Below are 27511 nucleotides of genomic sequence, written 5' to 3'. Positions count from 1 at the left end.
GGACACCGTGCCATCATCAATATCCCGGGACAATGTGGTGGCAACATAACAATGTGTGTGGCTATTAGTCAAAATGGCGTCCTTCACCATCATGCAATCCTAGCCCCATGCAACACGGCACACATTATCACATTTCTGGACAACCTCCACAACAGACTAATCCCCCCCAATTTATTTAATTTTTTTTAGCTTTATTTAACCAGGTAGGCTAGTTGAGAACAAGTTCTCATTTACAACTGCGACCAGGCCAAGATAAAGCAAAGCAGTGTGACACAGACAACAACACAGAGTTACACATGGAATAACATGGAATAAACAATAAACAAGCCAATAACACAATAAACAAGTCAATGACACAGTAGAAAAAATAAATTCTATATACAGTGTGTGCAAAAGGCATGAGGAGGTAGGCAATAAATAGGCCATGGTAGCGAAGAATTACAATTTAGCAGATTAACACTGGAATGATAAATGAGCAGATGATGATGTGCAAGTAGAGATACTGGTGTGCAAAAGAGCAGAAAAGTAAATAATAACAGTATGGGGATGCGGTAGGTAGATTGGGTGGGCTATTTACAGATTGGTTAGCTGCTGAGATAGCTGATGTTTAAAGTTAGTGAAGGAAATGTAAGTTTCCAGCTTCAGTGATTTTTGCAATTCGTTACAGTCATTGGCAGCAGAGAACTGGAAGGAAAGGCGGCCAAATGAGGTGTTGGCTTTGGGGATGACCAGTGAAATATATCTGCTGGAGCGCGTGCTACGGGTGGGTGTTGCTATGGTGACCTGTGAGCTGAGATAAGGTTACATTCTGTTAGGTTACAGCCTTATTATAGAATGTATTGAATAGTTTTTTCCCCTCATCAATCTACACACATAAAAACAGGTTTTCGGAAATGTTTGTTAATTTATAAAATAATATAAACAGAGTATTCAGACCCTTTACTCAGTACTTTGTTGAAGCACCTGTTGCAGCAATTACAGCCTTGAGTCTTCTTGGGTTCTCTGCAGATCCTCTCAAGCTCTATCAGGTTGAATGGGGAGCATTACTGCACAGCTATTTTCAGGTCTCTCCAGAGATGTTCGATCGGCTTCAAGTCCGGGCTCTGGCTGGGCCACTAAAGGACATTCAGAGACTTGTCTCGAAGCCACTCCTGCGTTGTATTGGCTGTGTGCTTATGGTCGTTGTCCTGTTGGAAGGTGAACCATCGCCCCAGTCTGAGGTCCTGAGCTCTCTGGAGCAGGTTTTCATCAAGAATCTCTCTGTACTTTGCTCCGTTCATCTTTCCCTTGATCCTGACTAGTCTCCCAGTCCCTGCCGCTCAAAAACAACCCACAGCATGATGCTGCCACCACCATGCTTCACTGTAGGTTTCCTTCAGACGTGACGCTTGGCATTCAGGCCACATAGTTTAATCTTTGTTTCTTCAGACCAGAGAATCTTGTTTCTTATGGTCTGAGTCTTTAGGTGCCTTTTGGCAAACTCCAAGCACGCTGTCATGTGACTTTTACTGAGTGGCTTCCTCTGGCCACTCTACCATAAAGGCCTGATTGGTGGAGTGCTACAGAGATGATTGTCCTTCTGGAAGGTTCTCCCATCTCCACAGAGGAACTCTAGAGCTCTGTCAGTGTGACCATCGGGTTCTTGGTCACCTCCCTGACTAAGGCCCTTCTCCCCCGAGTGCTCAGTTTGGTTAGGCATCCAGCTCTAGGAAGAGTCCTGGTGGTTCCAAAACATATTCTGTTTAAGAATGATGAAGGCCACTGTGTTCTTGGGGACCTTCAATGCTGCAGAATGTTTTGGTACGCTATCCCAGATCTGTGCCTCGACACAATCCTGTCTCGGAGCTCTACGGACAATCCCGTCAACCTCATGGCTTGGTTTTTGCTCTGACATGCACTGTCAACTGTGGGACCTTATTTAGACAGGTGTTGTCACGACTTCCGCCGAAGTTGGCTCCCCTGCCTGTTCGGGCGGTGCTCAGCGGTCGTCATCACCGGCCTACTAGCCGCCTCCGATCCCTTTTTCCGTTTTCTGTTTGTTTTGTCTTATTAGTTGCACCTGTGTCTATTTGTGTTTGCCTGATGGGCTTCCTTATTTAAGGCTAGTTTACCCGCCCTTGTTTTGTGCGGGATTATTCTTGTGTTACGTGTTTGTGTTGTTGGGTGTGTTCGTTCTCCGGGCCGGGTACCCTGTGTTTTGGGTTGGTCCATATTTTTTGCGCCCTGTGTTTTGGGCATTGCTTTTGGTGCCATATTAAAGTGCACTTCTCCCTATGGAACTCTCTGCTCTCTGCGCCTGATTCTTCCCTCACACATCTAGTATTCCGTGACAGGTGTGTGCCTTTCCAAATCATGTCCAATCAATTGAATTTACCACAAGTGAACTCCAATCAAGTTGTAGAAATATCTCAAGGATGATCAATGGAAACAGGATGCACCTGAACTCAATTTCGAATCTCATGGCAAAGGATCTGAATACTTATGTAAATAAGGTATTTCTGTTTAAAAACCTGTTTTCACTTTGTCATATTGGGTATCCTGTGTAGATTGATGAGGAAATTATTTTATTTAATCAATTTTAAAATAAGGCTGTAACGTAACAAAATGTGTAAAAAGTGAAGGGCTCTGAATACTTTCCAAATGCACTGTAAATTATGTAATATGCCAGGGAGATATGTATACTGTAGCTAAGAAAGTAATACTAAATGTATGTTGTGTACTAAACTGTTAGTAGCCCATGTGCTTGACCCTAATCATTTGGTCCCTTTCCCTCTAATAACTTAGCCTACTGTTCTGACTTGGTGGTGCACATGTAGCCTATAGCCTGTTTTAGAGAAATGTAATCATTGAATATTATAAGAGCTTTCATTGCCTGCTTACATGCCCCCTTTATTTATCCTATGGTTCTGACTTGGTGTACAGGGACAACACTGTAAGAACGGCCCATGTTCTGAATTCTGTTGCTGTACATTTCAAAAGTGCTTAACAAATAGTTATATTGACTACGTCCATCTCAGCTCGCACATTAATGAATCGAAATTACGGATTTCCTCTTACACACTTATTGTCCCCTTATGCGATAGTTTGTACATCTCAATTGTCAGTAGAAACCACATTTGTTTTAGCAAGTCAGCCATATCAGCTATGTTTTTTAAAAAGTCAGTAAATGAGGCTGAATGAACTGTTTCGCTGCCAGACAAGGCTCCACTGATAACCAGGTGTAGCGGTGGTAAGGATTCACTGAAAAGAAAGCTCTGCTGTTGGGAGCTTTATGTAGGCCTTAGTAGTTTGTGGGCACAGTTTGTTACCGTTATAGTGCAATTAATGTATTATTTAGTGTTGTGTTGTACTGTGTACTGGCTTTGCTTGCATACATGTAAAAAGAAATCGGGGGGAGTTTGCCCCACTAAGATTTACATGCAAAAATTGCCACTGGACAGTGTAGAAGCGTGTAGAAGTGTCATCCACAACAACAAACAGTAATCAGCATACGGATAAAATAGTCCATCTCCCTCCTTCCTGAATTGACCAACAAACAGCCAACAAATACAGAACATGTATCTCTACGTCATGGCATTGCTGGCTCTAGTGAATGGTGAGATGTGAGCGGTGTTCCACAGTGGCAGCAGTGAGTATAGGCCTCAGAGAGAAGTAATAGAGGGCCTCACAGGACCGGTGTCCCTCACACCTCACACACACCTTGTCACCCGCTCAGCCTGGCAGAGGCCCAGCACTTCTCTGTCAACATCGCTCAGGGTTGTTTGTTTACCATATGCCGACGTGTCTATCAGTGACCGGGTGGTCAGCAGCAAGTGTGTGTGTGTTTTTTTTTTGGTGGGGTGGGGGGGGGCTGCCCCTGTGCCAGGTACGAGGTGATGAAAGATGAGTCAGACACAGAGATACCAGTGGGTCCACTCTAACCCACTGGAGCAGATGGTCTGTTGGAAGCAGAGGAACTATTCAGAGGGAGGTGGAGACTAGACAGCCACAACATTTTTTAGAAGACTCTCTGACAGTCCACATTTGTCCCCTTCGATTAGTATAGGTGGGCAAGGGTTAACAGTGTTATAGGGGTTACTTCAGGGCTCTTCTGAAATGGAGATACTAGGTGCATACTGTTTCACTCTTAACCCATCATTCCACAGTTATTCCACAGTCATTCCACAGTCTCCCCTCTTTTCCATTTCCAGGCTGTTTAGACATAATAAATACTCCTAATCTCTATCTCATTAAAGTGTCAGTGGCTGGTCCCAGTCTTAAATATAGCCGTATTAGGTGGCAAGGCTGATCCCCATGGCTGTCCCAGAGTCTGCTGCTAAAGACAGACAGGAGAGAGGAGAGAGTAACTCTGTCTCGGTAGCCCTGTAAAAAAACGACAACCCCTCTCCACTTCTGTCTGCTTTCAGACACACCGTGTTCCTGCCTTTCCCTCTTCGATATAATCAAGATAAACGGGGACTAGAACATTTTTTTGGATTAGGGATGATGTCTGGATCCAATGTTTCTTCTTCATTTATGTGGTGCAGTGTCGGGGTAAAACAGAGATATGCTTTCCCACTCAGTGAAACTAGGTTACCTAATGCCAGAAAGCCCCCACAGTACACCATAATACAGCAGCACCCCTGCTAAGACTGATATTTGGGGAATGCAGAGTTTTTTTGGGGAGGCATCTCAAGTAGCATATCATGTTACTATAACAGGACAATTACACGTGCTTGACTTTGTTTAGTCAGAGGTGTGGGGATGTGGTGTAGTACTGACGGTGAATAAATCATAAATCATAGACAATAGAGATGTTTACCTGGGGCTTGGCCACCTTCTCAAATTCAAATGAACTGATTTGGGTGATTGGAGGTGAGAATGCAAGTTGAGGTCTAGCCACTCTACCCCTGGTGTGTATTTCTCCCTCTAAATGATTGAATGCGTGTTCTGTTGCCTATTAATTTCCCCCTGCACGTTATGCATGGATCATTGTCGTTTTCCCAAACGACAGACATTATTTACAGCCCCGTTTCATTTTAAGTGACATGTTTTCAGCTTGCTAAACATTGCCGGTTTATTTTGTCGAGCAAACATTTGTTTCTTTCACTGTTCTATGTCATTTTAATCTGCCTTTTTGATTATCAGAGTGGATGCGGTGTTTAAAGGCTCAATAACGTTCCCAAACACTTACCGGGGAGAGGTTTCCTTTATCTCATGTCATCTCCTTATATACTGTATCAACGATTGTTGCCGGCATGCCGGACCTGTAGGCCTACTCCACCGTGTCTGGAGCGCACGCGGATGCGTGCCAGTATTTGTGGCCAAAACGGGTGCGCGCCCCAGTCGGTTCTGTTTGAAATGAAGCCTATGTGAAACTAATTAGTGTGATAAGAGTACTCTAAATGTATGATGAAAATGTGTTTGACCAGTGTATGGTCTAGACAACTTATTATGATAATTGTGTATTATGGGATTGTGCTAGTTTGTATATTTTTAAATATATAATTAGATTGTGGGGCACATTGGTATAATGGCTGGGTCCATATATACCTGTGTTTTGCTGTTATCTGGCCTTTACCAGTGTTGAAATAAGTTCCTCATGGGGAGGCTGGTCAGGTCTTGGTAGGCCCCACATGTATTGGCAGGAATGCCTATTTTAGGCCTAATCCATTAAGTTTTTTTGTGTATTTTTAGTTTGTTTTGTCTGTTGTTTTGAACATTTTCCGATTTTTTTTTGCCAAGCTTAATTTTGTATCACCTCATTTAACAAACCTACACCTGATTTTGCATTCTATAACTTCGCTACTTCATGCCCAGAGACGTTAACGTACGCTAACCCCATTCCGTACAAATGTGCGCAACCGCGACATTCAAACGAGGCTGCAAAGAACATTAATGGGACTGTAGCGACTGTGTTGACTTCGAAATCTGGGGTGTGAACTACGTTTCTATTCAAGCGTTGATTGACATGGTAATGGCTCTATAGTATTGGAGAAAAGTTGAAAAAACGGACCCCTCCGTTGCTGTACGTTACATCGTGACGTGTCATGGCGTAACGTACAGCACGCATAAAGCAACAAATTTTGTCTTACAGTGTCACGCCCTGGCCATAGAGAGGCTTTTATTCTCTATTTTGGTTACTCCAGGGTGTGAATGGGGTGGGCATTCTAGTTTCTTTATTTCTATGTTTTCTGTTTCTATGTTTTGGCCGGGTATGGTTCTCAATCAGGGACAGCTGTCTATCGTTGTCTCTGATTGGGAATCATACTTAGGCAGCCTGTTTTTCCACCTTAGTTGTGGGTAGTTGTCTGTGTTAGTGGCCTGTGTAGCCCTAGTCAGCTTCACGTTCGTGTTGTTACTTGATTTTGTTGGCGACATTCATAATAAAAAGAAATGTACGCTCACCTTGGTCCGGTCATTTCCACCCTGAAGACGATCGTGACATACAGCCTCTCTCCACCACTTCTCTTACCGTTTAAAAAAAAGAAAGGGACAGAGACAAGGTAAGTGGGGGATACCTAGTCGGTTTTTGCGTTATCACTGCAAGCTATCATGACTCTCAAAAGCCGCTGTTTATTTCTGAAGATCACTTTAGCACCGCCCTAAAAACCCGATTCAAATTCGACACAAACCTTCCAGTAGGTATGTAATGACACATTATATAAACTCTTTATAGTGTTTTATTTACATTTTAGAGGCGATAAGGTGGTAAGTTGAACAGATCGAGTGAAAAATACCGTTTCCCCACACAACATCTCTCCTTCTCACTATCACGCAATAGGCTTTGCTTCCCCACCCGCCCTTTTTAAAAAGACCCGACGGAGCTCATTGCCTTCTTGAATCATGCAGAGATGGGCATCATGAAGATCTCGTCATTGATTTTGTTGGAAAGGGGAGAAATTGTGCTTTACAATGGTAATGATATTACAGTTGATCTGGAAGTATTACGTTTTTTGGGCGCTAAAATAAGGTAAATTGTACGGACCAGCGCGATGTACAAAAGTGAGTTCGTTTACGTTACCCTTTTCACACAGTCACAAACACAGTATGTCTATACTCATAGGAAACACCTTCATAAACATATAAACACATTTTATATGATAAGAGGGAGACCAATCAAAGGAAAGTTGCTCAACTTTACAAACAAAAGGGGAAAACTGTGACAAAGAGCAATGAGGAAAAGGGTCTGTAGCTTCTGTAACCTAATGGGCTTCCCTCACCGCATTGAACCACGGTTGACCTCTAGACCCCTGTCCTGCACTCACTATTAGGTCACAGAGAATGGAGTCACTAAGAACACAAAACAACATGCCATGAAGGTATGTTTCCACTTTAGCAACGATTGTATTTTCTACTCACATATCTAATAGAACAACATCAGCACTCACATTAGCTTTACAATTATTTCCATGTGTTTTTGGTTGGCCTACAGAAGTGTTTAACATAGAGGGGACAGGGGAGGTCATTAACACATGGGTAGTGCTCTCAGATGTAGCCACTAGCACCCTGCCCCAGTGCCCCTATTTGGGGGGGGGTTAGACCTTGCAGCCCTGTGGGAGACTCCTGACTGTTACAGGCCCACACCCTCACCTTGGACCTTGCCATAGGCAGGTCTGTAACTGTTGTTCATTTTCAATCTCATCTCTCCTAGAAGCAGGCTATCCAAATGTGCTAAAATATGCTAATTTCCAATAATAAAGAGTTATGTTATTAACATGAATGATCATGAATTGACAGATCGGTTAATGAGGGAAATGTGCAATATTTTTACAAAGTTATTGCCCACTCCGTGACAAGGATCCCCTAATATGATTACATCAGAGGCTCATGCAAAGTGGGTAACAAGTACCAATTTATGCTTTGGCCAATGGCGCCATCTACTGCATACATGAGACTACTGCATTCAACCAAGAACCAAGGCAGAGATAAGGTCGCTTTTATACGATACAATGTAAAATAACGTGCTATGAGATGCCATCCACGTCATATGGCTTCTCTTCAAGTTGGCTTGAAGAGTTTTGATTGACATGGTCAATTTATTGGCCACAGAGGGTTCCATGCACCGTGCGCTGTCGATTATACACATGCAGGGTCGCCTGTGCAACCGTCCACTTTCACTGCTGTTTAAACGTTTTTTCTGCCCGTGTTGTGGGTGTCTGGCAAATATGCTTTTCGGTATTATGATCGATATGCATAATGGAAAATATGCACACGGTGAAATGAGGGATACATCCAATTCAATAAATTCGCATAGACGTCATCTGCCCATGGACGGCCTCGTGCATAATAACATATTACCATGTGCGTAATAACAAGGCTCGTGACTGATAATAATTGCCTCCAAATGAGGGGATCATCATTTTGTAGCAGATGATTTTGAATTGATTAAATACATTATAAGTGGAAGCCCCATTGATCAGTGAGATGATTTTAAGAATTTGTTTTCTTCTCACCCTTGATTGAAGACAATCCACGAGTCATTTAAAATGCGAATACACAGATCATTGGATTTGGTGACACCTCCGTTCATTAGTATTTCATCCCGTGAGTCAATCAACAAACAATGCCCAACGGAGAGTCCGCGTAAGAACAAGTAAACCTCCGTTTTCATTTGCGTCATAGGTTTGTGTACTCTCGTTCATTTGAGGGCCAACTGGCCTCATACAGATAACTGAAAACACACCACAGAAATCAGCGAGGACATACTGAGGAAAAAAGTTTGTTTTCTAGTTCATGATGCGAGGACGTCATCGGTCTTTTTGCTACTCATAACGTGAATAATTTAAACCATAGGATATCTTAAAATTAAGGTATAATTTGAGAGATCAATAGGCCTAGGAATTTACTTATCACGTCGTGTCTATCAATTTTAGTTTTCGATTTCATAACAATTTAATAATGTATCTTTTGTGAAAAGGGAAAGCGGTTGGGTCAGACGAATAGTTCGAATTACCCTCTTATTTGGGCCAACCTGCAATCTGTTGGTCAAATTATTCATTGTTTGTTTGAGGGGGTGCTGCTTCAGTATTTAAATCCGTTATACATTAATTCATAGAGGTCCAATGGTCCAATCGTCCATCACACTCAGGACAGTGCCTACCAACAGCGGTGATAGCTTAATCACTGACCCATAACCATTCGGGCTCAGTAGGCTATCGCTTGAATGATATTACAAGCTTTATGCGTCTGTCTCGTCCTCATATTACAGCGTAGAACCGTGGCCATGTTTACTATATTATTAGACGAAGAATCCAGCGAAACTGTTGCGAAAGACAACCGTTTGGATATAATAAAGTCGGCTAAGAAGATGGACGAATTGTTAAATCCGAAGGATTTGCCTCGGAGTTCTACAGTGCCTCATAAAAAGGCACCCCAGGTCATGCTGGACTATCTCAGCAAATCATATTTAAACATGACTTTTTCAATATTTTAATCAACATCATTTGTTTTCCCAATGACAGGTGTCCAAGTGGATTTGCAGGATTCGCAACAGCGAGGAGAATAATGGTATTCAGGTTGTTATTACGCTGCCATCGGGTAAGTGGATTGAGTCGTTCCTGCCGTCTTCTGAGAGACAGGGAGAATCACCCGAGGACAATGCCTACCTACAGTAGTTATATTCTCAGACGATGGAAGATGCTCGACCACTAATCGATCACTAAATCAAGGTCAACTAGCTGGTCAGAATTTCAGTTTTTGTATATATTCAGACACAGAATAACTGTGGGGTATGTAATTATTGACACCCTTGATAAAGATGAGCAAAATGTACTGTATAAAATACATAATACAAATACTGAGCTATATTGTATGCCTGCCCCCCAAAAACGGGGAAATTATATTCTGATATACTAATACAATTACTCAAAGAAAAAACAGTTGTTTAACAAATAATACAAAATATAAAAGTGGTCAAAGTATTGACACCCCTGTTTTCAATACTCAAGCATCCTCCCTTTGAGGATAACAACCCTGATCTTATTTCTAAAACGTTTTATGAGATTGGAGAACACATTGGGAGGGAAATTCCTCCATACAGATCATTTCCAGATCCTTGATATCCTTAGTCTGCGGGTATGGACTGCCCTTTTCAATTCAAACCACCGGTTTTCAATGGGGTTCAAGTCCGGAGACAGAGATGGCCATTGCAACATGTTTATTTTGTGGTCAGTTAACCATGTATTTGTGTAATTTGATTAGTGCTTGGGGTTATTGTCTAGCTGGAAGATCCACTTGCGGCCAAAGCCTCCTGGCAGAGGCAACCAGGTTTTTGGCTAAAATGTCCTGGTACTTGGTGAAGAGTGGGTGGCAGGTAGCCTAGCCATTAAAGCGTTGGGTAAGTAACTGAATGGTGCCTAGTTTGAAGGTGAAAAATCTGTCGATGTGCCCTTGAGCAAGGCACTTAACCATACTTTGTACTACTGTGGCTGACCTTGGAAAACAACACATTTCACTGCATCTATCTGGTGTATGTGACAATAAAACTTTTTTTTTGTTGCTATAGAGTATTGAAAACAGGGGTGTCAATAATTTTGACCACAATTTTTTAGAGATTTTTTAAAATTATTTGTTAAGGTCTTAACCCTCCCATGGTCCTCGGGGTCAGAGTGACTCATGCCCTGTGTTTGGAGGGCTCCCCTTCTGTGCTCTGTGCTGGAGGTCAGCGTGACCCAGCCAGACACTAGCGAGGTGTATGTTATTGTGTGTGTACTGTGTGTGTAGAGAGTCTGTGAGTGGCGAGGTTGTGTGCGGCTCCCCCTCTGTGCTCGGGGTCAGAGTGACCCAGCCAGCCACTAGGGAGGTGTATGCTATTTTGTGTACTGTGGGAGGTGGGGGATCCCCCGCTGTGCTCGGGGTCAGAGTGGCCCAGCCAGCCACTAGGGAGGTGTATGCTATTTTGTGTACTGTGTGAAGTGGGGGCTCCCCGGCTGTGCTTGGGGTCAGAGTGACCCAGCCAGGGCTACACACGTCCAGACATGCCCCGCTGTGTGTGCAAGAGGACAGCCCAGTGGTGCACGGGTGAACTGCACACACGGCTACACACGCCCAGACATGCCCCGCTGTGTGTGCAAGAGTGGGTGAACTGCACACACGGCTACACACGCCCAGGGGCGCAATGGGGCGCAACAGTGGCGAACATGCGTCTCGTCGATTCACGTCGTCTCCCGTGTAAGCTGGCCGTAGAGAGGATAATAATATTGTCAGCGGCACACAAAGTCATCGGTACCCCCATGCCGTGTGCTCTTCCCCGCTGCTCAGTGGACCCGATCAGTGGACCCAAGCCGCCATGGCCGTGCATTTCACCGCTGCGCAGGTTCTAGAACAGATCTTTTCCAGCGTCGACCTAGAAGACTACTCTGATTCCAAGGAGGAGGAGGAGGAAGAGGTTTCGGAAGATGAAGACGGGGAGGAATACAACCCCGAGCGCGAGGCCGACCAGGCGTCTTCGTGCTCTTCGGAGGAAGACCCGGAGGCAGCCCCCGAGGACGAACAAGAGGACGAACACGAGGAAGAGATCGCCTCGGCTCGAGCCCAAAGGGAGACGTTGCTGTCGAAAAACGGAAAAATCAAATGATCCCCCGTGGCCTATGACCGCCACAGGGCCCGTGTGATCTGCCACGCTGGGCCGGACGAGACTCCGGGCCCCACAGCCTATGCCATGACTCACGCCCGCGACATCGCGTCCACCTTCCACCTGTTCGTCACACCGGCGATAGAAAGGATAATTCTGGAAATGACAAATCTGCACGGGGCGAGAAAATACGGCGGCGGCTGGCGAGCCATGGACGCCACCGACCTGCGCACCTACGTCGGGCTGCTGATCCTAGCGGGCGTCTACAGCTCCCGAGGTGAGCCCGCGGCCAGCCTGTGGGACGCGGAGAGCGGCAGGACCATGTTCCGAGCCACCTTGCCGCTCAAGGTCTTTCACAAGTACTCGAGGCTGCTGCGATACGACGATCGCCAGTCGAGACCCGTGAGGCTCGCCACGAACAAACTCGCAGCCATACGAGAGGTCTGGGACCATTGGGAGGCGCGGCTGCCGGCCCTCTACAACCCGGGGCCTGACGTGACAGTGGACGAGCAACTGGTCCCGTTCAGAGGTAGTGTGTGTGTGTGTGTATAGAGAGGTAGCAGTAGCAGTAGTAGATGTGTGTGTTTAACATAAAAGCCGTTGGCCCCAATGAGCCAGTAATGAGGCTAATCTCTTCTCCCCTTGCCAAAGGCCGCTGTCCTTTCCGTCAGTACATTCCCAGCAAGCCGGCGAAATACGGCATCAAGTCATGGGTGGCCTGCGACGCCAAGTCCAGCTACGCTTGGAAGATGCAAGTGTACACCGGCAAGGCGGCCAGCGGAGGCCCCGAGAAGAACCAGGGGATGTGCGTCGTCCTCGATCTGACAACGGGACTGAGTGGTCGCAATGTCATGTGTGAAAATTTCTTCACCTCCTACGAACTGGGACAGCGGCTCCTTGAGAGGAACCTCACCATGGTGGGCACGGTGAGAAAGAACAAGGCCTCCCTCCCGCCGGCGCTGCTCGAGTCAGACAGGTCCTGTCCTCCAGGTTTGCCTTCACGCCCACCGCAACTCTAGTGTCCTACCTGGCAAAGAAAAATAAGAACGTGCTACTTCTGAGCACGCTGCACATAGAGGCCCAAGTCAGCGATCGCCGCGACAGGAAGCCGGTCGTCATCCTAGACTACAACTGCAACAAGGGCGGCGTGGACAACCTAGACAAGGTGGTCGGCACGTACAGCTGCAGATGGATGACTGGCTGGCCCCTGGTCATCTTCCACAACATCCTCGACGTGTCCTCCTACAACGCCTTTGTCATATGGCGAGAGATCAAGCCTGACTGGATGCCTCGGAAGCGGAACAAGAGGAGGGTGTTCCTGGAGCAGCTGGGAAAGGCACTTGTGAAGCCGCTGATCCAAAGAAGGCAACATCACCCCCGCACCGAAGCGGTGTCACCACTTGTCAAAGTCCTACAGAGTGCTACGGCTCGTCAACAGCATGAGGAGCCCGCCGCTGCTCCGCACGCTGCCCCGGCCACCGGGGCAAGTAAGAGGAAGAGGTGTCAGCTCTGCCCACCGAAGAAGGACAACAGGACACATACGGTGTGCTGCAGTTGTAAGAAATACATCTGCAAAGGCTGTTCACACGCATACTGTCACACTTGCGCCCATTTGGGCATTTAGCCAAGACGGGACAGGGTGACCCGGAGGACGCGGGGTCTAAACACAATACGAGGACGTTGCTGTCTTTCATTTTCGTTCACTACATGTTTTATAATCTGGTGTGCGGGATGTTTAAACTTAATAATGGGCCTATGACTAATTGCAGGTCTGAACAAACAGGGATAATTACATTTTGAAAATAAATGTTTCTCTGATTCTTTGCTATGAATTGGACTTCGTTTATCAAAGAACGTTGCTAGGCTGTCAATTATCAAATCATATTCTGAGAAATGTGGAGGTTTCCTGTTGTAATGGTCAAAGATGATTAAAATACTGATATATTTATTTCTCATTTACATTTTTGTAGGACATTTCAGCCACGCCACAACACCTGACAATCCTGCGAAGGTAACGCCTCAAGACAGCAGGAGCAGGAGGAAACGTGCAGCACCAAGTTATCCCCGCAGCCACCCCATGTCATGCCCCTCTTTGTGGACTTTGAGGAGATCGGCTGGATCAAATCTCCACGGGGTTACAATGCTTACCACTGCAAGGGCTCCTGTCCGTTCCCACTCTGAAAGAGTTTCCGTGCCACGAATCATGCGACTGTGCAGTCCGACATGCACGCTCCAACGCTCTCCAACGACGAGGATAACGTGGTTCTGAAACAGTATGACGATATGGTTTCATTTTGAACAGCTTTCAGAAATCTTGATTGAATTGAAAATATTAACAGTATGTCCAGTGATTCATGTATAAATGGATGTTTTTGTAAGAAATAAAAGTTGGTTGTTGCAATTGAGCATGTTTATATTGATATTTGATAAGGCTCTGAGGCCGGGCAATGGCAGTAGGCCTAATGGAAGTCACCGTGTCACCGACCAAGGTGCAGAAATTAAGCGTCAGGGTGGTTTATAAATGCCCTGAGGGTATTGCTATATTACGAATGCTGGCCTTCCTTACAAGCACATGCATTATCAACATATTTTTGTGTCATGGTTGTCATAATGGGGGGGGCCCAATGGGCTCACATTTTTGGTTTTGCCTTAGCACTACTGATGTAGGATCTTAATTTGATCACCCTGTTGCAGAATAACTTTCCTGTAATGTAGGACATTTAAAACTTACAGATTTTAGGGGTTGACAAATGTTTGAACCCCTGCAAAAAGGTCCATTATAATCCACATAATAATTCACATTTCCAGTTGCTGTAGGATTATTTTCCTGCTGTTGCAAACTGGCTCAAATTAAAATCCTATATTTTTGTACACCCCTGATTCAAATCACAACAACTTGATAATGAGTTAATCATTTGAATCAGCTGTGTAGTGCTCGCCAAAAACAAAAAATGTGAACCAGGATTAAGAAACACTGTGATGGGATGGATATGTAACTATATGAAAGTCTGATGTCCTAGTAACTAAATCGTGTAGGCCTACAAATGTGGTTTCATCTTGTTTGTTTGCTATATCATACACTAGGTTTGTGATTTCCCTCTTCAATGTAATGAACAATACACACTAGATGACGCCAGAGGGCTAAATTTCACATATAAAAAGCCAATCTTTCACAGTAAAAGATCTCTCACCATAAATTGAGATGAACAAAACAAAATGGAAAAGCATTACAATGCGGTGTAGTAAGTGCAGTGTAGGCCTGATCATCAAGTCTTGGTACCTATGAAAAGGTAAGCCATTTTAAAATTGATAAAAATCACTTTTTGAAATGTAAAAAATATATATTTTTACAACATCAAGATTATGAAATTACAACAAAGGATAACCCTAGTTCTTCAGAAGTTTTTTTTATTGGAATGATTTACAAAAACAAAATGCAGCCCTGCTTTATCTAGTCATTAGATTCAAAATACTGCCAAACATATTTCCAAGTATCTCCAAGTATTTCCAATCATTTTACAATTATCAATTATTGCCACTTACAATAAATGTAAATACCATACATTTTATGATATTAGCATGAAACAGAATATGCGAATTTCAATATTCAGTTGCAAGAAATATTTAAACGCGTGCATGCAAAACACAGTGCATGCTGTATATTAGAATGAAAATAACAAAATCGATATTGGTATTGACTACTGAAACGTAGATCAAAACATAATGTGTCATTTTTGTTTAAATAAAAATAAAAATCTGTCAAAATTGTGTTATTTGTGAGGGCAAACAGCTTTGTGGAAAAAAAGTCTCAAAAAGCCAAACTTGCCATATCAATAAAACATTACAACAATTCATGAAAAGAGGTGGAACACCACTTCAATTATATTCATAAAAATCCTCTCAAGATTTACAACCAAACTTCCTGTCTACATGTGAAAATACATATGTACATAGAACTTCCATGTCTTTTTCTTTATGCTGTCATTTTCCATCAAAAACATTTAGTCAGACACTCCCAAATGGCGTTTATAATATTAACTCTACATTAGCTCGGATTAACCACAAATGCAAATTAACACTCCACTTCAACACTGTTAAACTTTTCTCACGAAGTTGATAAAAGCCCTATCAGTTCATACAGTCATAAATGTCCTCAGTGCCTAAGAACTCCCCTAGCATGTGGTCTTGTGAGCCATACACCGGCTCTAGGTAAGGATGGCCTTCGTTGTTGTGTTTATACCGCTGCCTTTCCCGCATCTGTTCAAAGTCTTCCTGGTCCAGCTGTGAGGGGTGAACAGTGGATTTCTGTGATGGGATGGATGAGACAGGTACTGGGACAAAGGAACCGTGGTAGAGCACCATTGGTGCGTTCATCACCTCCATGGTGGAGGCCTGAGGCACGGGGCCTTCTGAAGGTTGAACAGGTAGCTGCACGTAATTCCCAGTTTCTGGATCAAAGAAGGTCTTCGTCTTGACCTGGACGGGCATGTCGACTACGAAGTACTGCCCAGAGTCTGGGTCCTGCAACAACTTCCGTTGGGTCATTGGGAAGGAGGCATAACAGTGCTCGATGCTGGACTGACGGGAGAACTGGCTGGTGTAACTTGACTGGCGGGATAGATTAGGGTGAGGTGATGTCAAGTCTATAACGTCACTGGCATAGGAGTCAACACTGTGGTTTCTGTGTTCTAGTTTCTCTCTGTTGGATCTCTCGCGGGCTCGGCCCCTCTGAGACAGCTCCTCCCTAATAGACTTCTCAATACGCTGACTCCTCGGCTCCGGTCTTTCCCTAGGAGATGTCTCACTGCTACGAATTCTCTCTTCTGCTTTATTGCCAATGTGTCTGTCCATGCTCTGAGCTCTATGGCGCTGTTGTCTCCCAGTCATGGATCTCTCACCGTTCTGACTTTTATGCTCACTGACAGCTCTGTCACTGCTACGGATTCTCTGTTCTGGCTTCTCGCAGCTGTGTTTCTCACTCCTATGGCGCTCTGATTCGCCACGACATTGTTTGTCACTGTTACGGCTTTGACGCTCGGATTCTCCATGCCTCTGATTGTCACTGCTGCATTCTTGACGCGTCGATTCCCCATGCCTGTGTTTCTCACTGCTACGACTGCTGGGCTCTGTTCTTTCTTGCCTGGACTTCTCACTGCTATGGCTCTGATGTTCGGGTACACCATTGTGGTGCTTCTCACTGTTACGGGCCTGGCTCTCTGATTCATTGTGCCGGTGCTTTTCACTACAACGGCCTCGGTGCTCTGATTCACCAAGGCTGTGCTTCTCACTGCTACGGCCTCTGTGTTCTGTCCTTTCCTGATGTTGCTTCTCTCTAGTACGATGTTTCTCACTACTATCACTACTACTACTTTTCTGCTCCAATGATTTATCCCTCTTGTTTCTGTCACTTCTACTACTACAGCTCTTACTATTACTGCGGCTCTTTTGAGGTTGACTTTCCTTCTCTTCCTTTTGGATCCTCCTGGTGGTCAGCTTCATGGCTTTGAAGAGGGCCTTCTCGGACTTGGGAGGAACCACGGGCGGTCTGCCGGGGCCTTGGGTGTTGTTGCCGCTGCAGACAGAACCCGACCTCTCGCTGGGCACCTTGTAAACTTCTGGGATGTCATCAGCTGTATCCATTGTGCTTGCCCCTTCTTCGGATGATGGGCTTAGCCCTGAATGTTTGTTGTATTCCTGTGTGACTGTGAGGAAAGACCCATATTGCTGGCCTCTTTGGCTGTTTTCGGGGGTCAGTTTTGAGGGAGACAGTGGGGTGAGTGGTGAGTGGTGAGATGCCGTCTCTCTTGGTTTGAGGTGTTTGTCTGTTGTAATGCTAGCAGCATGGAGTTCGGGGATTTCAAGATGGTCTTCCTCGCCCCTCTCAGAGCCACTTAAGCTCTCCCTGGGTGACCACGGCGCACGTTGGCCTTTCCGATTGTGCTCGGGGGTTAGTTTTGAGGGAGACAGCAGTGAGTGTGAAGAGTGGGGAGATGCCGTATCTTCGGGTTTGAAGTGTTTGTCTGGTGTGGTGACGGCATTATCGGGTGACTGCATTTCAATGGATGTTTTTGGATGATCGAGATGCTCTTCCTCGCTTCTCTCAGAGCCACTCAAGCTCTCCCTGGGTGACCACGGCGCACGCTGCAATGGGTCATGGTTTGTCTTGTCCAGAACCGGTTTCACTGTTTTGGTTACAGGCGAGACATGATCATTTAATATGTTGTCTTTCACTTTGAATAGAGCCGGTTTCCCCAGAACGGGCGAAGAGACGTTGGACTGAGATGTTGGTGTTTGATTATTTGTGTTGTCCATGGGGCTCTGGAACCATCCTCTTTTGTCCATCTCTCTGGCTCTCGGCTCTTTTTCCTCCTTCAGGGATGTTTCTCTGTCTCGCCTGGGACGAACTACTGGCTTGTCTTCAACGTCCTTATTTTTATGATCACTTACAGAGTAATACTCCACTTCTGTCCTTCTCTCCAAATCTCCTCTCACACGTTCTGGACCATCCTCTACTCCTTCCTCAACCTCCTCTACTTTTGCAATCAAATTCTCCAAAGAATGATAGATGTTTGAGTCTGTTTCAAGGTTTCTTTGCAATGTATTTTCAACAAAGAAATATGATGACTTCGAGGACATACTGGTTTGATTCTGTTGACTTGGATTTATACTACTGCCATTTGACAACGGGGACACTAATGTTTCTCTAATATCTTGGTCAAGTACTTCATCAACATGTACAATATCTTCACAAATCCTAACTGATTTGTCAGACTCTTCAGTTGCTTGAATCTTTTTCATGCTATCTTTTTTCATTATTGATTCATCCTCAGTACTGGTGTTTACTTGGTTTGAAGGTTTTGAATGATCCTTGTCTGGTTTTAAAGGGGCCTTCCTTCTCACACACAGTTGTTCCTGTTCAATATTGTGTTGTATTTTTTCTGCTTTGAGTTTCTTCAGAGGAAGTGTGTTAGTTTTCCTTGCATTTAATAGAGCCTTCATTTCTTTTTCCTTCTCTTCACTGGGGGAAAAACAGGTATTTGCCTCATGTGGATATTTGCAGTACTCTCCTGGCAGACCAACGTGGTGTTTATTTTGTATAAAACGCTTCTCTTGCTCAGCTGTCTTCTCTGTTTCAAGTGCATCTGTTTGTTTATCAGCTTTTATCTTTGCATCAAGGGCCTCTGTATTTGAGATCTTGCCCCTTGCGTGTGTGTTCTCTTCTAGTAGAATGTTATCATTTTTACTATCCCTAATTGAAAAGTGTTTGTTCTTTATATCCTCCTCAATTATATCCATTACATTTGCACATTCTTTCACCTTCTCTGAGCTGTCCTCTTTTTTAGTGTTCCCCTTCTTGCTCCTCGGCGGTACCTTTGGTTTGATAACTGGCGCGTCTGGTTGACTCTCCTCTGTGACTGCCTCGTCATTTTTAGAGGTGTCATCTCTTGTTTCAACAGATAACTGTTTAGCTACGGTTCTATCACTCTCCTCTGCTGAGTCACTGACATTATTGATTATGTTTTCTTGCACTTGCTCCTCCCTGATATATCTTGTTGCCAGTTTATTTGGTTCAGTATAGATTGTGGCACCTAATCGGTGATTTTCACCAAGTTTTGTCTCAGTCTGGGAAAGAATTTCTTGTATCTGATGATGATCCTTCAGATCCCCTAGCCTCTCTCTCGCCTCATTTTGTTTCCTCTCTGTTGCTTTCCTGGTATAATCCTGTCTAGCTGGTCTACTCTTTTGGACTCTAACATTATAACTATCATCAGGGTTCTCATCAGGGACTCTATTGTTTTCAAGTTCTTTATTGTTAAATACTTTATTTTTACGTTTCTTTGCTCTCTCCGATATGATTTCCTCAAGTGCCATTTTAGCCTTGCCGTAATTGTCATTGATCAAAGATGTGTTATCTACAACGTTGTTGTCTAGCTTTGAGAATACATCATGCTTAGCTTGCTCCTTCTCTTTATTCGCAAATAACTCTTTTTTAGCGAACGTGTTTCCTCGCATGGAAAGAATACCCCTTTTAATGTTCCTAAGCTCCCTTGAAATTAAATCGTTTTTCGCTTTTGCCTCCCCGTCTATCATTGGTTTGGGCTTCAAATTCTCACCGTCCTTGATATGGCGTCCACCCAATCTGGCCTTCTCCAGCTCTTTAAGGGCATGTAAGTCACTTATTATATTTTCACTATCTTTCATTTCTTTGTGCACTGCCTTCTCTGTATCCTGTACTTCCTTATCCATGTCTTTCTTATTATTCACCTCCATTTTAGGTTCTACATCTTCCACCTCCTGCTCTTCCTCACCATTCTCCATCATTGCATATCTTTGGCTTTTAATGTAGTTGTTCTGTCTCGCTGAAAATATATGCTTAAACCTGCCTTGCTTTTTAACAGGCTCCTTCTCTTTTTCTGCCACAATACACTCTTTCTCTTTTTCTGCACTTTCTATTAATCCATCGGTGATGATGTTTTCCATTGGATAAATGGCACCTGTTGTCTGTGGCTCTATCTGTCTGTAGCTTGGCCTTGGCACTGAAAATGAATAAAACAAATGTCTATCCTCTACTACAATTCCCTTTTCATCTTTCACTTGAGGGTCCTCTGTTTTGACAATGTTGTTCTTATTGGTTAATGCTTCAACAGCTTCTGTTCTATTGGGAGAGAGTAGTTTGTTTCGGGTGGTAAATATTGCTTCCATACCGGCTCTCATAACCTCTTCAACACTGTCTTTGACATTTAACTCTATCGTGTCCTTTGTTGACCTATTGGTGTTGTATGTTCTATTTGAGGACAGCATTTTATGTTGAGCTGTTATTAATGTGTCCCTAGTAGCTGTGAATGCTTCTCTTGTATTTGCAGTCTGTTCATCAATATGTTTTTCCTTAAATTCCACTGTGTCTTTTGTTGGCTGTTTCGCATTGTCTGTTATATTTGGAGATAACACTTTGTTTTGTGCTGTAGGTAATGCTTCCCTATTCGTCCTTGTATGTACAGGCTGGTCACCAACGCCTTTCTCCTTTAGCTCCGACATCTCTTTTACTGGCTTTTCTGATATATTCTGAGAAATCCCTTCCTTTTGTGTAGTAGGATGGTCTTTTGTGTTGTCTGACATATTCGGAGAAAGCCCTTTGTTTGGTGTGATATCCTTATTCATAGACGGTGAGAAGTGTTTAATCTCTGGCTCTACAAGACTATTGTACAAGTTCAGAGTTGGGTACATTTGTTTCTTAGTCAGAGGGCTCTTGTTCACCTTTGGGTGTGAAAAGGGAGACCCGGGGCTCCTGCTACCCGCAGCCTCTCTTTTGGTTTGCAATAAGTTGGACATCAAGTAATCGTCTGATATATCAGAATCTAGATATTTCCTAAGACGAGCATTGCTAGATTCCGAAACATCAGGGCTACAGATAGGTTGTCCATCTAATAGAATGGCAGGTGTAGTGAAGCCAGAGGCTAGAATGGCAGGTGTACTGAAGCCAGAGGCTAGAATGGCAGGTGTACTGAAGCCAGACGCTGTAACGTCAGAAGGAGCTTGTGCATATTTGAGTAGTCTCTGTTCCAGCAGCTTTGGAGACAGAGTACGTCGATCCACCTGTTCGGTTTTGAACTTTGGCGGGCTGTACCTGCTCTTGACCCTCTTCCTGTTATCCTTGAGGTTGAACAACAAACTGGACGCGATGGATTTGTAGCTATCTCGTTTGATGACCTCTGGGGTCGACCTCGATTTGACTGGCGACACATGCTCTAAGTCTAGGCGGGTGAGATCAAGGAGAGAGGGAGAGAGCACTGCTGACAGGACCTCTGAGGTGTCTGTGGCCTGTCTGGATGGTATTATGGGTGTCATCAGCTGAGAAATGCTGAATGGAGTAGAGGTCAAAGAGCACGGCTCCTCCACTTTTTTCACCTTTATCGACTTTACTTCCTTTTTATAAGGCAGAGGACTCTTCTCCACCAGTTTGGGGGTTTCAGTGGGAGTGCAAAGTAGTCCTGGTTGGTTGACAGGCACAGCACTCTTGACTCTCACTCTGTTTCTTCTCCAGGGGGTGCTGGTTTCACCCTGAGAAGAGGTGTCTGATGCACACCTCTTCTCAGGGGCAGAGGGTTTAGGCAGAACCTTTGGTGGAGGACGAGGAGGAGGAGGGGGTTCAACTGGTTTCTGGCACTGCTGCTCCATCTCCTCTGCACGCAAAGTCTCTATTCTATGTGCCTCAGTCAGCTCTTTGTATAAAGGGGAGTCATACCACTTAGGGAGGTTGTCCACCACATGGGGAATGGAGGTGGTGTCTTCCTGGCCGAACGGAAAGCGGTTAAAATCCCTCCACGATTGGAATGGGCTGAACTCGCTGTGGAGGAAACAGTTTTTGATGTTCAGTTTCCGCAGCTTGAAGTTGGATTTGCAGTTTTTTGTCTTAGAGAACTTTGCATCCTTGCCTGATTTCTTGGCTATGAGGTTGTTATAATCTGAGGAGAATTCCGATAGTTCCCTTTCGATGCTGAGGAGGGCCGACTTATCCCAAGAGTCTCCATTAGTGTCCTTAAAATCACCGTTTTTAATCAGCATGTCCTCACATTTCTCCTCTGTAGCACTAAATGTCTTGAGGAGAGTCAAACTGGACATGCTCTTCTGCTGCTTCCAGGGTTGAGTGGCAATGGCACCATTGATTTGGTGCTTTTTACCAGTGTCTTTAGTCCTTTTCAGGGGCTCCTCCACTAGGGGCTTGTGACAGCTGAAAGGGTATCCGTATGAGAACTCATCGTTGTAGGCGGCCTCGTCTCCGATGCACAGGCTCCGGAAGGCGCGGTCGGTGAGAGTGCTGACCTCTCGATCCGTCTCGTCCATGAAGATCTCAGTGAAGCCGTTGGGGAAGCGGTGGTGGAGCATGGTGCTCCGGTGGCTCACGCATTGACGCTTCTCCACGCAGGTCATGGTGAAGGCTGATAGTTGACACCGATCACACCTCTGCAGAAGGTTGAAGATGTTTGAGTCTGTATGGTCCCCCAGTTTGGTCAGCTCACCATCTTCCTGGGAAAGAGATACAGTGTCACAATCAAAGAGGAAACACTGGAACTTCATAACGTCATTGCTGTATCCAGATTGTATAGAGAAGCATGTACAGTATTTGCCGAAGGAAAGTTCTGGGCATTTTTTTGAGAAGCATGAGTTTATATTTCATCAGCCTAACCATTTTAATACATTACCAGCTAGACATTGTGGTATTTATTTTATGCAATTCCTCCTAATGGTATGAGAAAGACTGTGTTCATTTTGATAGCACTTTAAATTGTTTGGCATACCATATATTTCGCTCTGACCTTTGTGTATATGACATGTGTGAACTCAACTATCTCGTAGCTATGTACACCCCAAACACGTACCATACCGCAGGCTATTTTAAGAAAAGGAATATGCTTTTAGGCCCTTTACTAAACACCAAGCATGACAATGGCTATGAACAGCATGAGAATAAATACTGAGATTTTATAGGCGCTAATGCCCATTCTGCCCTGTACTGCCCTGTATCTACATGCTAGTCTTTTATATATATATATATATATATATATTTACGTGTTATTATCAGAGAAGGCCATCACATTATAGTCACTGTTATTGTTTGCACCATTCCTATAAATCAGCATTGGTTTGTGTACAACCATGTGGGTAGCATGTTGCTTGCGCATTAGTACGTTACATGGGGTGACCTTTACAATGGACATACAGTACTTTACTTATTATATATTTTCATATTGTGATTGATAGTCAAGCATATATAAGGAAATCACACACCACAATGGTCTTTAAACATTTTAAATGGAGACTAAGTTTACATCGGTACACTGAGAATGCCCTTAAATCACGGCATCATTCACAGTACACTTTGCAGCAGCTGCTTAGCTTAGTTTAGCTATCTGGGTGAGTGCCTAGAATAGCTCATTAACCCATTTCGATATTCTGACCTGGGAGCTTAACAATTGGCACATATTGGTCAACTTCACTGTTAATACAAAACTGGGGGGGCCTCCTGAGTGGCGCACTGGTCTAAAAAGATCCTGGTGGCACTAGAGATCCTGGTCCGAGTCCAGGCTCTGTCGAAGTCGGCCGCGACCGGGAGACCCATGGGGTGGCGCACAATTGGCCCAGCGTCATCCGGGTTAGGGGAGGGTTTGGCCGGCCGGGATGTCCTTTTCCCATAGCGCTATAACAACTCTGGTGGCGGGCCGGGCGCATGCACGCTGACACGGTCGCCAGGTGTACGGTGTTTCCTCTGACACATTGCTGCGGCTGGCTTCCAGTTTAAGCGGGAATCAAGAATCAGTGCGGCTTGGCTGGGTCGTGTTTCGGAGGACTCACGGCTCTCGACCTTCGCCTCTCCCGAGTCCGTACGGGAGTTGCAGTGATGGGACAAGACTGTAACTACCAATTGGATACCACGAAATTGGGGAGAAAAGGGATAAAAAAAATATATAATATAATTAAAAAACAAAAATACCCCAAAAAACTGGGACACTCCTTAAAACTAGCTACACTGATTGAGATAAATATACACACAAACAGAGTGAGGGTACTGAATGTATAGAATAAGCCTTAGAGTTGTATTCAATAAAACACCCTGAGTAAAACTTGATTCAAAAGCACAGAAGAGACATGATTCAGATTCATGTCCAAGTTCAAAGATCATGCCAAGATCAATAACAATTATCCAGCCATTTATAGGCCTCTCTCTGCGGACGGTCATTACAACTTAACGAAGGTCACACACATGCATTTTCAGTCCTTTGTCCTCAATATAAAACAATATACTGTATTAAGTAATTGTAACCACTATTCACGAGTTAAGATGAAAGAATGCATCCACTCTTCAGAAGAATTTGGCTGGCAGTAAGCTATTTTCCAGTGCTTATAATTTGAAACCAGTTAGAGAGACGGTGATTTCCCAGCATCTGGTTGGTTTATTAATAGCAGAGAAGGAACTACAGCACAGAGGCTATCTATCACACCCCAAGGTAAATATTCAGTAATATACAGTCAATGTACAGGAATATGCATTATGCGTACAGTAAAAAACAGTAAATGTTACATTACTGCCAGCAACATAACAAACACTGTCTTAAAAGTTCCGCCCCATAGCTCTCATAAAATGTCTGGACTTTCATTAAAAAAACTTTAGTTGGTTTATTAAATTGATATATATATAAAAACATTAGTGTGTGTATATATATATATATACTAATGTTTTTTTTCTATTAAAATAACATCAAATTGATCAGAAATACAGTGTAGACATTGTTAATGTTGCAAATGACTATTTTTGCTGGAAACGGCAGATTTTGTATGCATAGGTGTACAGAGGCACATTATCAGCAACCATCACTCCTGTGTTCCAATGGCACGTTGTGTTAGCTAATCCAAGTTTATAATTTTAAAAGGCTAATTGATCATTAGAAAATCCTTCTGCAATTATGTTAGCACAGCTGAAAACTGTTGTTCTGATTAAAGATGTAATAAAACTGGCCTTCTTTAGACTAGTTAAGTATCTGGAGCATCAGCATTTGTGGGTTCGATTACAGGCTCAAAATGGCCGGAAACAAAGACCTTTCTTCTGAAACTCGGCAGTTTATTCTTGTTCTGAGAAATGAAGGATATTCCATGCGAGAAATTGCCAAGAAACTGAAGATCTCGTACAACGCTGTGTACTACTCCCTTCACAGAACAGCAAAGAGGAGTGGGAGGCCCCGGTGCACAACTGAGCAAGTGGAAAAGTGCATTAGAGTGTCTAGTTTGAGAAACAGACGTCTCACAAGTCCATAAGTCCAAGTCCATTCCATAAAAAATCTGCCGTTTCCAGCTACAATAGTCATTTACAACATTAACAATGTCTACACTGTATTTCTGATCAATTTTATCTTATTTTAATGGACAAAAATTGTGAATTTCTTTAATTAACAAGGACATTTCTAAGTGACCCCAAACTTTTGAAAGGTAGGGTATTTACTGTATATATATACACAATACCAGTTAAAAGTTTGGACACACCTACTCATTACAGGGTTTTTCTTTATTTTTACTATTTTATACATTGTAGAATAATAGTGAAGACATCACAACTATGAAATAACACATATGGACTTATGGACACTTAACCAGCATGGCTACCACAGCATTCTTTAGCGATACGCCATCCCATCTGATTTGCGCTTAGTGGGACTATTATTTGCTTTTCAACAGGACAATGACCCAACACACCTCCAGGCTGTGAAAGGGCTATTTGACCAATAAGGAGAGTGATTGAGTGCTGCATCAGATGACCTAGCCTCCACCATCACCGAACCTCAACCCAATTGAGATGGTTTGGGATGGGTTGGACTGCAGAGTGAAGGAAAATCAGCCAACGTGCTCAGCATATGTAGGAACTCCTTCAAGACTGCTGGAAATGCATTCCAGGTGAAGCTGGTTGAGAGAATGCCAAGAGTGTACAAAGCTGTTATCAAGGCAAAGGGTGCCTTCTTTTGAAGAATCTAAAATCTAAAATATATTTTGATTTGTTAAAAAAAAATTGGTTACTACATGATTCCATATGTGTTACTTCATAGTTGTGATGTCTTCACTATTATTCTACAATATAGAAAATATTAAAAATAAAGAAAAACCCTTGAATGAGTAGGTGTGTCCAAACTTTTGACTGGTACTGTATATGCATATGATATCATAAAAATAAAAAGTATTGAATATTGACAGCAAAGGATGACATCATGTTTGTTATGTACCTGTGACATTTGTGATGTTTAGGTATTACTGTAGAAGGTCCACATTGTGAGCTCTTCACCCCAAAATAAAAACTGTGTGAAAACTGTGTGATCCAAATATCCCCTCACATGTCCATGCATTGGACAGTTATTACCACATATGAAGATCAAATGCTGCTTTACCTTTTGATTGTGTATTCCATGTCTGGGGTAGAGAGATGAATCCACGGCCCCCTGCTAAAAAAAACATAGGCGTGTGTAACAACAACTTTACAAGCAGGAAAAAAGTGTTGTTGTAATAAAGAAATAGCCAAAGAGAAGTCCCTGAACTTACTCAAGCACTGAGATCCATGTGGTAAATGCAATGGGGCAAAGGACACTAAAAGTTGAGCACAGAAAAGTGTCTGTACCGAAATAGACGCAGAAGCCGGTGTGGCCAAACTGACCAGTAACACAGGAAGCAGCTAGCTACCCCACATATTGGAGTAACCATGTTGGTGTCGAGTGGCAGCAGGCCCATGAAATGGAAACGCTCATTGGCTAATTTTAGTATCTAAGAGCATGGGCCCATAGCAGCCCGCTAACTTTGCCTTTAAACACCTTCAAAGACCAACAGTGGCTATTCATGTGAGGGGTTGAGTCGTGGAGACAGTCTCTAGCTCCTGGTGAACTCATGGGGACGTGGCTTGCCTGGCTAACTTTTGGCCTGTGACTCACTTGTCTCTCCCATGGTCTCTCCATGCAAACAAGGTATCAAAAATAGCTAATTGCATCACCAACACAAGTGTCACACTCATTAAAGCGTAGAATGAGAGGCAAATGGCATCTGACTACAATGATGGGTTAGTACTGGTTTTCCAACACACACTGTTCATGCTTTGTTTACTGTCTGGGATCAGCCGTGTGGTCTGTCTTTGTCACTGAAGCTGCTGTATATGCTGAAATCCCGCAGACAGGTTTAGATTATAATACTCCACTGAAGATTATTGCCTTTCGTTTCTGTCATTGAGACATTTTTCGCATACTATTTTCCATATACACTTTCATTGAGTTCGCTCCTTACTGTACCAATGTGCTCTATTTAAGCAGGTCTATTTTTGTCACATTGTATTTCATACAGTAACGGCCTGTCTCTCGTTATGTCACACCTTCCATATCTCAGCTAATCAGTCAAATGTCAGGCCAACATCTGTCACTGGCAGCAAGCAAGGTC

At 43.8% G+C, this 27511-nt stretch overlaps 1 protein-coding gene, 1 long non-coding RNA gene and 1 pseudogene across 3 annotated transcripts; 2 read left to right on the top strand and 1 right to left on the bottom strand.

Moving 5' to 3' along the window:
- The first annotated feature begins 9251 nt into the window (after positions 1 to 9251).
- Positions 9252 to 13959, top strand: LOC139580967 (uncharacterized). The gene is made up of 3 exons (XR_011676126.1): positions 9252 to 9358; positions 9444 to 9519; positions 13525 to 13959. It is a non-coding gene; the product is annotated as an uncharacterized lncRNA (long non-coding RNA).
- On the top strand, positions 11189 to 13325 carry LOC139580966 (piggyBac transposable element-derived protein 4-like; annotated as a pseudogene).
- Positions 13960 to 14951: 992 nt separating the features above from the next.
- On the bottom strand, positions 14952 to 26723 carry LOC139580965 (uncharacterized). 2 transcript variants are annotated; one of them, XM_071410188.1, is made up of 3 exons: positions 26633 to 26723; positions 26482 to 26535; positions 14952 to 22579 (listed from the first exon to the last, which is right to left on the bottom strand). In XM_071410188.1, exon 3 carries the CDS (start codon positions 22481 to 22483, stop codon positions 15683 to 15685), a length of 6801 nt encoding a protein of 2266 aa, XP_071266289.1. In that variant the 5' UTR covers positions 22484 to 22579; positions 26482 to 26535; positions 26633 to 26723; the 3' UTR covers positions 14952 to 15682. The 2 variants fall into 2 exon arrangements, with proteins under 2 accessions (XP_071266289.1, XP_071266290.1); XM_071410189.1 differs by lacking the exon at positions 26633 to 26723 and having other exon boundaries at positions 26482 to 26626.
- Between the last annotated feature and the right edge of the window lie 788 nt (positions 26724 to 27511).

The sequence above is a fragment of the Salvelinus alpinus genome, chromosome 7 (assembly GCF_045679555.1).
Source record: "Salvelinus alpinus chromosome 7, SLU_Salpinus.1, whole genome shotgun sequence".
Classification (NCBI taxonomy): domain Eukaryota; kingdom Metazoa; phylum Chordata; class Actinopteri; order Salmoniformes; family Salmonidae; genus Salvelinus; species Salvelinus alpinus.
The sequence above is the reverse complement of the archived record's forward strand: the minus strand, read 5'-3'. Positions and strand labels throughout refer to the sequence as shown.

Coding starts and splice junctions, on each gene's coding strand:
- LOC139580965 (XM_071410188.1), bottom strand. CDS start 22,483: ATGACCTGCGTGGAGAAGCGTCAATGCGTGAGCCACCGGAGCACCATG.